At 39.0% G+C, this 15,001-nt stretch overlaps 1 protein-coding gene across 1 annotated transcript in view; it reads left to right on the top strand.

The window, feature by feature from the left end:
* The window catches only part of LOC109927453 (phosphatidylinositol 3,4,5-trisphosphate 5-phosphatase 2-like), a 76,400-nt gene that overhangs the window by 25,730 nt on the left and 35,669 nt on the right, over nt 1-15,001 (top strand). The window contains exons 9-16 of the mRNA XM_048605144.1: nt 205-307; nt 2,615-2,811; nt 4,170-4,287; nt 5,036-5,132; nt 6,551-6,689; nt 8,307-8,406; nt 9,741-9,829; nt 12,603-12,684. Coding sequence (XP_048461101.1) covers nt 205-307; nt 2,615-2,811; nt 4,170-4,287; nt 5,036-5,132; nt 6,551-6,689; nt 8,307-8,406; nt 9,741-9,829; nt 12,603-12,684 — 925 coding nt within the window. The remainder of the gene's footprint in view (nt 1-204; nt 308-2,614; nt 2,812-4,169; nt 4,288-5,035; nt 5,133-6,550; nt 6,690-8,306; nt 8,407-9,740; nt 9,830-12,602; nt 12,685-15,001) is intronic.

Here is a 15,001-nt window from a genome sequence, read left to right as displayed (position 1 = left end):
TAGATAAGACGGTGGAGCAGGGTGGGAAAGCTGAATAACTTACTCCTGTTCCTATGTTCTTGACATGTTGTAGATGCTGTTATTTTCTACAGTGAGTGTGAAATTGACTTGTGCATTTCATAATGCTGGTATTCTTTGTTGCTGCACTTGTGCAAAAGTTTTTAATCATTCTAATAACGATACTCCTGGAACTTCTCCCTACAGAAGCGTGAAGCTTTCTGCCAGCTCCTTCAGCTGATGAAGAACATACACTCTCAGCAGGATGAACCAGACATGATATCGATCTTCATTGGAACCTGGAACATGGGTAGGTTATTGAAGGATTGTGCGCACCTAGAAAAACATTATATCAGAAAATTGCACAGTACATTCAATGGGCTGCATAACTTCTGGGTATGGTGTTTCTGAATCAGTCCCTAGGCCAGTCCAATCTATAACTGCAAGCTGCTCAGACACAAAGGTGAGTATGTTTCTTTTCCACTTCCACACTAACGATAGCGAAGGAAGAAGCTTTTTCATCCCTTGAGCACTGTGACCCTCAAGAACAGATACAAGATCAATTTGCTCATAAGTTTAAAGAAGAGGAAATGTTTATTTTTCATCATGTGGAATGTTTTTTGCAACAGCACTCAATCTCTCATTCATAAGACACATGCATACAAGGAAAGATGATTGTGAAAGATGTAGATTTTTATAAAGTCCATAAAGTCACTATTACTCTTGCCTTACAAAATAGAAGCTGAAAGCATTGCAGGCCTGATTTTTGGATCACTGAAGAAAATACAGATTGGAAGTTTCTGGTGATGAATTAACAACAGCTCACTTCTTGCAACAGCACATTTCTGTTCTACTCAAAGTAATAGCTGAGTTCTCTGTTGTGAAGATTAGGCTTCATTCTACAAGTCTGTATGTAAAAGGCTAGCCCCCTACTCTATCTTTTCATGAACACTATGTAGGGTTCTTCTTTGGGTACACAGGATCTCTTCCTTCCGTGGTTGCTTTGTCTGTAGGACTGACTGAGAAGATACTTGTGAAACTGCTTTTCAAGATATGTGATCATTAATATTTCTTATCACAAACTGGCTTCTGTCAGGGATTGTAGTATCAACCTTCCTACTGTCCACATGAATGGTTCCCCGACAAATTTACCATTGAGATTTGACTGTCAGCGTTTGCTTTTCCTTGTGATAGAATTCTTTAGACTCATCCTGACCCTGGACAATCTCACAGCACTGTCACTGAGTCTGTGTAGTTACTATTCATTAGTTTCTGCAGGCATTGACAATATGAGCTGTTAAATCTACAGGAAAAATCTGTTGCATTTTTAATGCCTTCTCAAAAATGTGTTCCAAAACTATCACTTACATTGTTAACATTCTGCCCAGACAAGTCAGCTATTTCTAACCTTGTGAAACTTCTTTTTCGTCCCCAAACAATGAGAGAGACCACCTGATCATCTTCACTCCATCTTGTCACAACACAGATCATTGATTCTCTATGTTGTTTTAAAGAAAATAAGTTTGTTTTGCATGAATCCACGGGTATACCTGCATGGGTATGACACCAATGAGATCACAATGGTGCACTGGAGGGAGCAGGATCTAGTCAGGCAGCAAGTTTGTTTCTTTTATAAATAGAATTTTTTTTTCATAATTCCACAGGTGTAATACTTTTTTTTTGAAGAACCTTTATTTATATTCATTCATGGGATGTGGGCATCGCTGGCTTGACCAGCATTAGTTGCTCATGTCAAGTTGCCCTTGAGAAGGTGAGCTGCCTTCTTGAACTGCTGTAATCTATTTGGTGTAGATACACATACAATGCTGTTAGGGAGGAGTTCAGAGACAATGAAGGAACAGTGATATATTTCTAAGCCAGGATGGTGACTCACGTGGAGGGGAACATTCAGGTGGTGATGTTTCCATGTATTTACCTGCCTTATCCTTTTAATTGGTGGTAGTCATGGATTTGCAAGGTGCTGTCAAAGGAGCCTTGATAAATTTCCTCAGTGCATTCAGTGGAGGTTACACACCTGCTACTGTGCATTGGTGCTTGTGGATGTGAATGTCAATAAAGTGAGCTGCTTTGTTCTCAGTATCATCAAGTTTCTTGAATGTTGTTGGAACTGGCTGCTCTCGGTAAGTCCAACAATACTGCAACAATTTTCTGATACTAGTTTGAGTCCCCTGTAAACTGTTAAGAAATAGTAACGTTCACAACCTAAGGGCAATATGCCAATAGAGATCAAGCCACAATAGTCAGCAATTGTGTAATTTAGGTTTAGCTACAAATTTGAGCAGGTTTTAGGTGAACACTATCAGTGGTGATGGAAATTTGCTTGCAAGTGATATTTTTAAAGGGATGAAGACAATTGAAGAGAAGTGTTGCAGTTGGCCAACAAAAAACTCTGAAATACTATTTCAGTCCAATTTCTGCCTTTTTCCAGGCAAAAGTGATTGAGAAATGGCACATAAAAATGAAGGGAGAGAAAAGTCAAGGTACTGGCATGACTTTTCAGGCAAAAACACATTATTCAAGGGAATCATGTGAAAAATTAATTTGAGAAATCAAATGAACAATTCAATAATGGAAGATCTTTTGAAATACTTTACAGGTGCTGCTAATCCTCCAAAAAGCATTGCTTCTTGGCTGATGTCAAAAGGTCTTGGGCGTACAAGAGATGAAACAACAGCCACTATACCCCATGATATCTATGTGATTGGGACCCAGGAAAACTCGCTAGGCGACAAGGAATGGGTGGATTTCCTGAGAGCTGGGATAAAAGATGTAACAGAGTTGGACTTCAAAGTGGTAGGGATTCAAATTCCAGGGAAATTATAACTTTGATAGCATAACAAAAATGTGTCAGTTTATATAACAGGAATCTGTGAGTAATAATTTGTTGCCTACTTTCACCTGTTTGTATTTTAAGTTGGTATTCAAATTGAATAACAGATGGTAATAGCAAAATGCAAGCAGATCATAAGTGAAGGTTAACACAATTAACAAATTGAATTAAATCAGTGGGCTTCCTTGAGATTTCTATATGCAGATACAAAAGAGAATTTGCATTAAATGCAGAGATATAGGATATGAAGTGCCAAGCAATTTGAACAAATGCATAATTGACAACAACTCATTCTATTCAAGCACATTAGTTGTTGGCACCAAATTGATAGTCCTCATGTAATAATATAGCTGAAACAAACATGCTGTATTGGCACTTTTGACAAAGTGATTTTGGCAGGTACTGTTCATGGGGGTGATCCACAATTCAAATTAGTCACACATCATGCCAATTTATGTTGCTTTTTTGTTAATATTTCAGATGATGTGACAGCTCTGTAAATTCGTGGAATTTTACCCATTCAGAGCTCTGTCAATGACTGGTACAGCCGTAGTTACATTGGTGCATCCAACTAGCAGGAGCAAAAGGCATGCATCAATATAGAAACTAGGAAAAGGAGTAGGCTATTCACCCTTTCCAACATTCTCTATCATTCAATCTGATTGTGGTCGATTCTTTATCTCAATGCCATATTCCTGCTTTCTCTTGATGCCTTTAATAACGAAAAAATTATCAATCTCTTCCTTGAATATATTCAGTAGACTGGCCTCCACTGTCTACTGTGGTAGCAAATTCCACAAGTTGACCACGCTCTGAGTGAAGAAATGTTCCCTCATCTCAGTCACAAATGGCCTACCTTGTATCCTGAGACTGATTCTAGACTCTCCAACCAGTGGAAACATCCTCCCTTCTCTAGCTCTATTAAAATTTTATTTGTTTGAATCTTATTCCCTTCTCATTCTTCCAAGCTCAAGTGAACACAGACCCAGTTGAATCAAGCTCTTCTCCTATCACAGTCCTGTCATCCCTAGTACCAAACTCATGAACATGAAGTATTTTTGGCAATTGTCCACCAATTAGAAGCATCCACAATCACATCTGTAGATGATAGTGTACATTTTAGTGATATCATTCCAGCAATAATTATATTTATGACATTTGAGTCAATGGGATATTGTTGATTTACTGTCACGTAACTGATCTGAAATTGATCTGAGTCAATGGAAAGAGGCTGGAATTTACTAAAATGTGTACGGGCTTACTCAGTTGTCACTGTCTCTATTACGTTGTTGTGCTGCTCAATAACGTGTCTGTATTGCAGGTTGCCACACATTCACTATGGAGTATTAAAATTGCAGTGTTGATCAAACCAGACCATGAGAACCGAGTCAGTCACATCAATATGTCCAGTGTTAAAACGGGAATAGCAAATACATTTGGTAAGTCACTGTGATGTAGAAAATGCCCTGAGTTGAACAGTTGATGGGAACACTTCCTTTTCGGAAGTAGAATTAGAAGTGAACTGGAATGAACTGATGATACACACCTTACTAAGCACAATTTATCAGAGCTTTTTTTAAATATCAAAATAACTATGTAAAGTTAGATAGTTATTCCTAAAATTTCCACAGCTGTTCTTTTCAAACCCCACTTCAACGTTGATGGAAGATGGGTGGAAAGCCCTGGTGCAGCTTATTGGTAATGTCACTGGACCTGGAATCTGGAGGCCCAAGCTGATGCTCTTAGACATGAGTCCAGCCTGACAGCTGCAGGAATTTAAATTTAATTAATAGACCTGAAATTAAATGCTTGTCTAATAGTGACCATGAATTTTCTTTCTTAACACATCCATATTCGCAGTCTGTTTCCAAAGAATTTGAATAAAACTCATTTGGATAGATATTAATCTGGTCCATATTTGTGTTTGCATTCATGATTAAACTGAGCCTTGGGACTTGTCGAAATATTCTGGGAAAGCTGTGGTCCACACAAGCAGCTGGTTCTTTCAATATTTGACAGTGAACTGATGGACTGTAACACATGACACCAGTTTTTCTGTTGGGAAAGGAAATTGGAAATTATGTAAAAATGAGCCCATTCCGTATTTTCAACACACCTGTTTCATTTTCTGTAGCTGACTAGCCAAAACCTGTTTTCTTTTTTGTCTTACTTTACTTTTCTCTGTAGGTAATAAAGGTGCCGTTGGAGTTTCATTCTTATTTAATGGAACGTCCCTGGGTTTTGTCAACTGTCACTTGACATCTGGTAGTGAAAAAGTCCTCAGGTACATGCATTTATTTATTTCAACAACTAAACAATGTCAGACCATGTTTTGCAATCGCATTTTGCATCTCATTTAGAGAAATAAGAATCAACCCTCCTGGCACATTTTACATTCAGCCATGCTATCCTTCAAGTAGATGGGCATTCACAGACTTAGTCAGCACTGCAACATTCATTCAGCTGAAAACCAGGAGGTAATTTCCACTTCAACTGTTTCTATCACACACCAGGAGAACATATGAGGAAATATTACATCGCAAAACATAAGGTGGGATTTTCAGAGGTAACTATAATTTCCTGTCTATTAACGTTAATGAATGGAAAAAAGAAAATCACAGGCTGCGATGTAATATTTCCTCATATGTTCTCCTGGTGTGTGATAGAAACAGTTGAAGTGGAAATTACCTCCTGGTTTTCAGCTGAATGAATGTTGCAGTGCTGACTAAGTCTGTGAATGCCCATCTACTTGAAGGATAGCATGGCTGAATGTAAAATGTGCCAGGAGGGTTGATTCTTATTTCTCTAAATGAGATGCGATATTCATATAAACCGCATTCTCCAATACCTGTTTCAGACATCTGTCTGTTGTATAACATAAATTCAATGTTTTTCGATGCATAATCCCTATTCACAGTGAAATTTATCCGAAATTTTGCAGCTCAGTCAACTGCTCTTTATTTAAAGCAATACATGGAACCAGAATGTAGGTTCAGTCACATTGAACAGGCTAGACACAAACCATGTCTAAATTTTCCTTACTGTGGAGAAGTACCTGATCTCTATTTGGTTTGGGACCAAACACTCAGTGCTGGGGAAGAATGAATGTATGATGGAGCCTTCAGTGCCAGTCAGAGCCAGTTTCTCATTAAGCAAAAGCATTACATTAGAGATAGTAAGAACTGCTGATGCTGGAGTCAGAGATAACACAGTGTGGAGCTGGAGGAACACAGCAGGCCAGGCAGCATTGGAGGAGCAGGAAAGCTGACGTTTCGGATCGGGACCCTTCTTCAGAAATTTCTGGCTAGGAAGTTTAACTTGTTTTCAAACTTGGTTGCAAAATGAGAACAGAACTATCTTGGTACACTGGTGTGGCGCACAAGGCAACTTCAGCATCAGGCCTAAGCCATTCTGTAAAATTAGCAAGTTAATCAGGGAAAACTGGATTAAATATGATTCCTACATTAAGCCTGCTGATAATCTGAGTCGGAGAATGGGGAGAACTGCTAATAGTTGCCACCGAGCTGGAGATATTTTGCATCTCCCAGGGTGACAATAATTTAAAGTAAATATTTCCTGTGGCATTTTTTCAGTGACTTTCCACTTGTCTTCCGTACGAGTTGAATTTCTCAGCTTATGATTCTGAGACTGAATTGCCTGCTATTCCTTGGCTGTAATCTTCTATAATTGATTCTGTTTTAGGCGAAACCAGAATTACTTGGACATACTCCGTTTGTTATCATTGGGGGATAAGCAGCTCAGCTCGTTTGATATTGCTCTACGCTTCACTCATATTTTCTGGTTTGGAGATCTTAATTATCGTCTGGATATGGACATCCAGGTATGGATCATCTTCTTTATTGGAATCCATGTTTCAGGAAAATAAAACTTTGTAGGAACATGTGGAAAAGGCCAATTCCCTTTTTTTTATTTTCTTGTATTTTGACCTTCCTGAATTCTCACTGCATCCCTTAGCTCTCTTCATCCAGCAATCTATTTACTTGTCTCTTGTGTCAATTTCCAGAGTTGTTACCTGCCAAGTTAATTGAGTAATCCAAACTCTCACGGAACCTCTGCATCCAAATCAAGTTGGGGAGTCACAAATGGTTTAGTTTAAATGTTTCATGTGGTTTAATGAAGAGCATTAGTTCAAACACATCATATAACCAGAATGGATATGATGAACATACAACCCATGATAGTGAAGGTTTACCAGTCCAGCATTCAGACAGATGCAATGGCATTCACTCATTTGCCTGTTATAACTAACTCCTCTATGCCTTTAGGCTGAGAGGCATATTAGGCGAAAGCTAGCAACCTTGAATAGCTTCCTACCTGCCTCCATTTTTTTTTCTCATAAACTGCCTGTTTACATGCTTTATTTTTAGGGGACTTATGGGTGTCTCATTCCAGACACTCATTTATTCAAGTAGATTTTCCGATTCAATCTTCCAATTATGAGATATGAATACCCAAGGTTTCCTTCCCTTTTCAGCCAGGTCTGGCTTTGAAATGACCTAATTGTTTATCTTGTAAAACCATCTTATTTATTTAATGGGCATAAGGCTTCATATATTCAGGGCTAGGATTGTCACCATGAACACCCATGCCTGAAGGAGCAATGGGACCTAAGTAAAACCCGCCTGGAGCACAATGAACAATTGACTGTGCTGTATCTGTGTTATATTCAGTAAGAGCTACAGGGTTCCTTGAAGATGAAATGGAGAAAATCCTTTGGGCACCTTAGGTTCATCATTTCAATTTTTATTATTAAAGTTATCATTTTGAACATTTCTGTAATATTCTTAGAGCGACTATTACTATATTATTAAAACTTCCATTTTCTTGTGGCTCTGAAGGGTTGGGCCATCCTGCAGGTGTCAGTAGAAGTCATGCTACTTGGCAGCTGGTGTGAAGCCTAAGATGGACATAAAGAGTGAAATTTCTTCAATTTTGACAGTGTGTAGCATATTTACCTATGATCTCCTTCCAGAAAATAGATTGATGGAAGTTGCTGGTGAAATGCTTATATCCATATTTTAGTACTCAAGATGGAAATCTGATGAAATTCCAATTCAGCTGACAATGAAGAGTGGCCTTAGTAGGCACTTTAATTGGCTTAAATGGCCACCCTTGAATTGCAGATGATTATCTGCCACCATCTTTAAAGTAGGTTGCGCCGAAACAGTCTGAAGGCAGAAATATACCATCAATCCAGCATACCAGTTGGTAACTGGAAATTGCCAGCTCTACCACCTTTGGTCTTGCCTCCAAGACTATTTATCCACTGCTATCTGTGAAAATTTACCGGTGGATGAGTGGATGAGACTTGAAAGTGGATAAAATGATTACAATGGGCAGGGTTGTGGTACTAAAGCACAAATTGACCTTTTGGGGAAACTCAATGACACATATTACAATACTGAAAGACTTCTAAATCCAATACTTTATCATTCAGGATATTTTAAGTCACATCAGCAAAAAGGAGTTTGAGCCATTACTGAGTGTAGACCAACTGAACTTGGAGCAAGAGAAAAGAAAGGTGTTTCTGAAATTCTGTAAGTAAATTCTGATGATTGAAATGTATTAAATTTCTCCATGTTATTGTAAAATACCTAAACTACCACTCTGGCATAAATGGCTTTTATACTATTTCTTTGGGTTTCCAAAGTTACAGGAAATGTTCAGTAGAACCCAACACTAACCCTTCCACAATTTCAGATGTGTAGTCCACATATGCCCTGTTGACAGTTAGTGGTTGAATAGTCAGATATTTTGTTGATAAATAGTAGTGTTTAATGGATTAATTCTTCATGTCAAATAGCACCACAGATCAAAATTATATTTTTTCCAAGGGAGGAATATTTTTGAAGTGCGAATGCCATTAAATTTGGAAAAGTACTGTAAAACGGTTTTAAGCCTGAAGATTGTGGTGATGTGAAATTCAGTTTGGGTTCCAAAAGCTGGATATATTTTTTTCTTTTTTGATTTGTTCATGGGATATGGGCATTGCTGACTTGGTCAGCATTTACTGTCCATCCCTAGTTGCCCAAAGAGCAGTTAAAAGTCAGCCACATTGCTATGGGTCAGGAGTCACATGTAGGGCAGATCAGGTAAGGATGGCCAATTTCTTATTAATAAAAGCAAAATATGGTGGATGCTGGAAATCTGAAACAAACAGAGAATGCTGGAAAAACTGAACAGGTCCAACAACATCTGTGGAGATGGAAACAGAGTTAATATTTTGAGCCCGTTCTGGAGAATAGTTATGTTGAACTCAAAGTGTTAACTCTCTCTCTCTCTCTCTCTGTCTCTCTCTCTGTCTGTCTGTCTCTACAGATGTTGCCAGACCTGCTGAGTTTCTCCAGTATTCTCTGCTGTTGTGGCCAACTTCCTTTCTTAAAAGACATTAACAAACTAAATGGGTGTTTTACTGCAATTAGCTGTGGTTACATGGCTGCCTTGCAGCTGTCTTTTTATTCCAGATTTTGTACTAAAATTCAAATTTCACCAATTGCCTTGATAATATTCAAACCCATATCCCCAGAACATTAACCTGGTATCTTGGATTATTCATCCAATGACATTCCACTTCATCACAGCCATTGCACCTGCTCTGGCATTCAATAAGATGGTGGTTGATCAGGTTATGGTTTCACTTCCACTTACTTGTCTGTCTGTAACCCTTGACTGCCCTGTCTATTAAGCAAAAGGGAGGTACAGCTTATGTTGCAGGCCATTTAATTCTGCCTTAGCATTATGGCAGTGTGCGGAGCTCAGGTCTAAGCTGAAGGCTATAGAGCTGAAACAATAACCATCCCATACTTGCACACTTACAAAAGGCTCTAAACTGTGGCACTGTGTTCTCAACCTTCTTTTTCACATCTCTCAGGTGAGGAAGAAATCACTTTCCCTCCTACCTATCGATACGAGCGAAATACCAGAGACATTTACTCGTGGCAAAAACATAAAACCACTGGGGTGAGTACCATCAGGCTGATTATTTTGCTAAATAAAAACCAAAAGAACTGCGGATGTTGTAAATCAGGAACAAAAACAAAGTTGCTGGAAAAGCTCAGCAGGTCTGACCCCATCTGTGGAGGAGAAAACAGAGTTAACGTTTCGGGTCTGGTGACCATTCCTCAGAACATTGTTTTCCTCAGAAAAGAGTTCTGAGGAAAGGTCACCTGTTTTCCTCAGAAAAGAGTTCTGAGGAAGTGTCACCGGATCCGACATGTTAACTCTGTTTTCTCCTCCACAGATGCTGCCAGACCTGCTGAGCTTTTCCAGCAACTTTGTTTTTGTTCCTGATTATTTTGCTAATTTCCCCCTTTGTGAGAAAATGATGGAGAGGGCTTTGAGGTATCATGAAGACCGTTAGGACTTTCAAAAGCATAAGAAATACATTCATCGAATTTGAAGAACAGATTTACCTTCCATGGTATGATGGGATTGCAGAGACCTGCCTACAAACTGAGCATGATAAAGGGCTAAATATCAAATCTTTAGAAAGGACTGAGAAATTGGGAAAGGATGCAAGTAATAGCTACATTGATAAAATATTTAATGGTAGCAGTAGAAGTAAAGGATTCTAGTAGGGTGACCCAGCAGTGGAATAGCCATTAGATAGAGCTAAGGAACAGCTAAGGATGCAAGACTCTGGAAGGAGTTACCTACAGACTACCTGATAGCAATGATGCAGTAGGGAATACAAGAAGAGGATGATCCCATTCTTCAATAGGTGATTTAATCTTTAACATTGAGTGGGAGAAGAAGTACAGCTCCAATAGTGAGGGCAATTAATTTCTAAAACATAACTGAGACAGTTTTGTTGAAAAATTTTAACCTAGACCCTTGTCCACCACCTGCATCCCCCCATCCCTACCCCAATGGCATCCACGGAACTGAGGGGTCAGCTCATCTTTAACCTCCATCTGATTTTAATTTGCATTAAAAAGTGTTGTTTTTGAGCTTACAAGAAAAGATTTTGGACATTATAGGAATATCTTGGAAATAGTTGGTAAGGGAACATCTGGCAAATAACGGTCATAACATGATTGAATGTGACAAGGGAAGCTAGAGAGTCTAAATAAGGTGTGTGATTTATGTATACATTTTAATGTCATGTCTGAGTTTGTTTCAAACTAGTGGTGTGTGGATTTTGGTCTGTGTGCCTGAAGGGGGTACATAATGAACTTGTAATGTTTAGTGAAGCCATGACCCATTTTTTAAAAATACAATCTGATAGTTCTTGGAGGCTAGTGCAAATTTGTTGACATTGGGAAAATTCCTATAAGTGAACAGAGTGATCAGTGTAGTCCATTAGACTTCAGTTAGAAGGAGCTGGAATTGTAACTTTTTTTAGTTTAAAACAAGTACCCATAGCTTGTGTCCTGCTTATATCAAACAGTTGCTCCTGAAGAAAGGGGCTAGATTAGAACTGTTGAGTAACAGACTACCTGAGAGTGAGCAGTTTAGTTTGCAAGCTCCAGACACAGAAGTGTTTGGTTAAATACTTAAGGGGTTACTTGAAACTGAGAAAGTTTAATCTCAATTTTGTGAATACTCAAGAAAGAAGCTATCAGATTCTCAAAACCAGAAATTGAAACATCTGTTTAGTTAAACTGTGTAGATGTCATAAGCAAATTCTCTCTCATGTAAGGACACTTGAAAATAATGGGATTATATCTTATCATGTGTATCAAAACCTTTAAACTTGTGTTATATGAAAATATGTTGTATTTTTTCTTAATTTCTTTTGCAAAATACATTCCTGTTTTATTGTTGATATCAAATCTGAAGAATAGTGTGCTAATATTTCAGTGAAAGACCACCTTGCTAAAACCCAAATAAAAGAAAAATATGGTCCATTAAGCCATATTTCAGACCTGTTCTGTAATAACATAAACTAGGATTGTAACAAGTCTCAAACTGCAGATTTAAGTTTAAGCAAGACAATCTTTAGCAGCATAAGGAATGAATTGTCTGCAGTAGATTGTCAATGGGTAAACTAAATACAAATAGGACAAAATCAAAATATATTCCTAAAAGGCAAAGATTCCACTCATGCGATTTAGCAACACGGATTAGTAAATGAGGTCAGGAAGAGCACTAAGTTATTAGTTTTAACAAAAGCAAAACTAATGCATCCAGCAAGTTGTGAAGTCTATAAAAAGAAGAAAAAGTTTCTAAAAAACAAAATAACAGGTGAAGAAAGTGTTGTGAAGGACATTAAAGTTATCAGCAAAGGTGTTTGAAAATATGTTAAGAGATTCAAGAAAGGTACAATGGGCCGATTTAAGGTTGAAGTCTGCAAAACCATAATGAACAGTAAGGAAGTGGCAAACTTGCTAATGAGTATTTTGACTTTGTTTTCACAGTATTGAAAGAGGGCAAACAACCAGAAATAGAAGGGAACCTAAAAATAAGTCAAAGGGAAGGATTATCTAGATCTAATATGAATAAGAAAGACAGTAATGGGACTTAATGCAAAAAAGCCTCTAAGACCTGTGGCTTTCTAATCCAGAACATTAGAAGAATCAGGTGAGGGAAATACAGATGCATTTGTCTTAATTTCTCAAAGCTTTCTTGATCTGTGAAATGTGTTTTTTAGTTAGAAAATTGCAAATGTTGCTTCATCATTTAAGAAGGGTGAGAAGAAGGAAGGAAGTAACTTTAGACTCATAGGTTAATATCAGTTGAAGACACATTTAAGCTTATTAATCAAACCTTTTGTCTTTTGTCTTTATTATAGATAAGAATAAATGTTCCTTCTTGGTGTGATAGGGTCCTATGGAAATCCTACCCAGAGACATATAACCAATGCACCTCATATGGTGAGTCTAACCGTTTATCCTTGACATAAATGGATACTTTGCAGTTTTGGGGCAGCATGGTGACTCAGTGGTTAGCACTGCTGCCTCACAGCGCTAGGGACCTGGGCTTGATTCCACCCTTGGGCGACCGTCTGTGTGGAGTTTCCCTGTGTCTGCGTGGGGTTTCCTCCCACAGTCTAAAGACATGCAGGCTAGGTGGATTGGCCATGCTAAATTGTCCACAGTGTTCAGGGATGTGTAGATTAGGTGGGTGATGGGGGATGGGTCTGGGTGGGATGCTCTGAGGGTTGGTGTGGACTTGTTGGGCCAAAGGACCTGTTTCCACACTGTAGGGATTCTATGATCTTAGGGCAACAATGCAAAGCTAGAGGGATATTTTCACAGTGTCTTGGCCATTCCTTTACTGGTGAACAAAGACATGTCACTTATGAAGTTTTTGAAAACATTTTGCACCAACTTTCCAAACTTGAACAATATTGCTACTCACACTCAGGTTAGCTGATACAGAACATATTTTACTAATGTTCATCACATCCAATATTTTAAACAAGCAAACTTTATCAATGTCTTAAATGAGGAGGAAACAAAAGAGGTGGGGAGTTTCATTACTGGTCGGGGAGCACATCACAGCTGTGCTGAGGGAGGACACCCTGGGGAGATCTTGCAGTGAGGCATTATGGGTGAAGCTCAGGAATAGGACGGGTGCAATCACAATGCTGGGATTGTACTACAGACCTCCCAGCTGCCAGCAGGAGATAGAGGGAGAGCTATGTAGTCAGATTCTGGAAAAATATGAAAATGACAGCATTATCGTGGAGGATGATTTTAACTTACCCCATATTGACTGGGACTCCCTGAGTGCCGGGGATTCGGATGGGGAGTAATTTGTTAGGCGTGTCCAGGGGGCGTTTTTTGAAACATTATGTGGGTAATTCAATAAGGAAAGGGGGCCATACTGGACCTGATATTGGGAAATGAGCCTGGCCAAGTGATCAAAGTTTCAGTGGGCGAGCATTTTGAAAATAGTGACCATAAATTCTGTAAGGTTTTGGATGCTTATGGAAAAGAACAAGAGTGGACCTTGGATGAAGGTATTAAACTGGGGGAAAGCCAACTATAACTGAATTAGGCAAGAATTTGAGAATGTGGATTCAGAGCTGCTGTTTGATGGTAAATCTATACCTGACATATGGGAATATTTTAAGGACCAGTTGATTAGAGTGCAGGAGAGACATGTTCCCGTGAAAATGAAGGACAGGAATAGCAGGATTTGAGAATCTTGGATTATAGGGGAAAATATCAGCCTAGTCAAAACAAAAGGAAGCTACCAAAGGCCCAGGCAAGTAATAACAGACAAAGTCCTTAAAGAATATAGAGAAAGTAGGAAGGAGCTCAAATGGGGTGTTAGGAGGACTAAAAGGGGCTATGAAATGTCCTTGGCCAGCAGGGTTAAGGAGAATCCCAAGGCATTTTATACATATATTAGGAACAAGAGGGTAACTAAGGAAAGAGTAGGCCCACTCAAGAAGAAAGGAAGGAGGTTATGTATGGAGCCAGAGGAAATGGGTGAGATCCTTAATGAATACTTTGCATTGGTATTCACCAAAGAGAAGGATGTGAGGGATGCTGAGGTTAGGAAAAGGTGTGTGAATACTCTCAGGCATGTCAACATAATGAAGAAGAAAACATTGGGTATTTTGAAATGCATTAAGGTAGACAAGTCCCCAGGGCCAGATGGGATCTACCCCAGAATACAGTGGGAGGCAAGAGAGGAAATAGCTGGAGCCTTAACAGACATCTTTGCAATTCTCTTTGGCCTCAGGCGAGGTTCCGGAGGCCTGGAGAATGGCCTACACTGTTCCTTTGTTTAAGAAGGGATACAGAGATAATTCAGGTAATTACAGGCTGGTGAGCCTAACGTCAGTGGTAGGGAAGCTGTTGGAGAAGATATTGAGAGTCAGGGATTTATTCACATATGGAAGTAAATGGACTTGTTCGTGATAGATGGCATGGGTTTGTGCAAGGAAGGTCATGTGTCACCAACTTGATTAAGTTTTTTGAGAAGGTGATAAGAATCATTGATGAGGGAAGAGGAGTGGATGTTGTCTAAATGGACTTTAGTAAGGCGTTTGATAAGGTAACTAATAGCTGGCTAGTACCATAGGTAGAGTCTCATTGGATCAAGTTGAGCTGGCAAGTTGGATACAAAGACAGTGGGAACTGCAGATGCTGGAGAATCTGAGATAACAAGGTGTAGAGCTAGATGAACACAGCAGGCCAAACAGCATCATAGGAGCAGGAAGGCTGACGTTTCGGG

Source organism: Rhincodon typus, chromosome 14 (assembly GCF_021869965.1).
Source record: "Rhincodon typus isolate 14 chromosome 14, sRhiTyp1.1, whole genome shotgun sequence".
NCBI lineage: Eukaryota > Metazoa > Chordata > Chondrichthyes > Orectolobiformes > Rhincodontidae > Rhincodon > Rhincodon typus.
The sequence above is the reverse complement of the archived record's forward strand: the minus strand, read 5'-3'. Positions and strand labels throughout refer to the sequence as shown.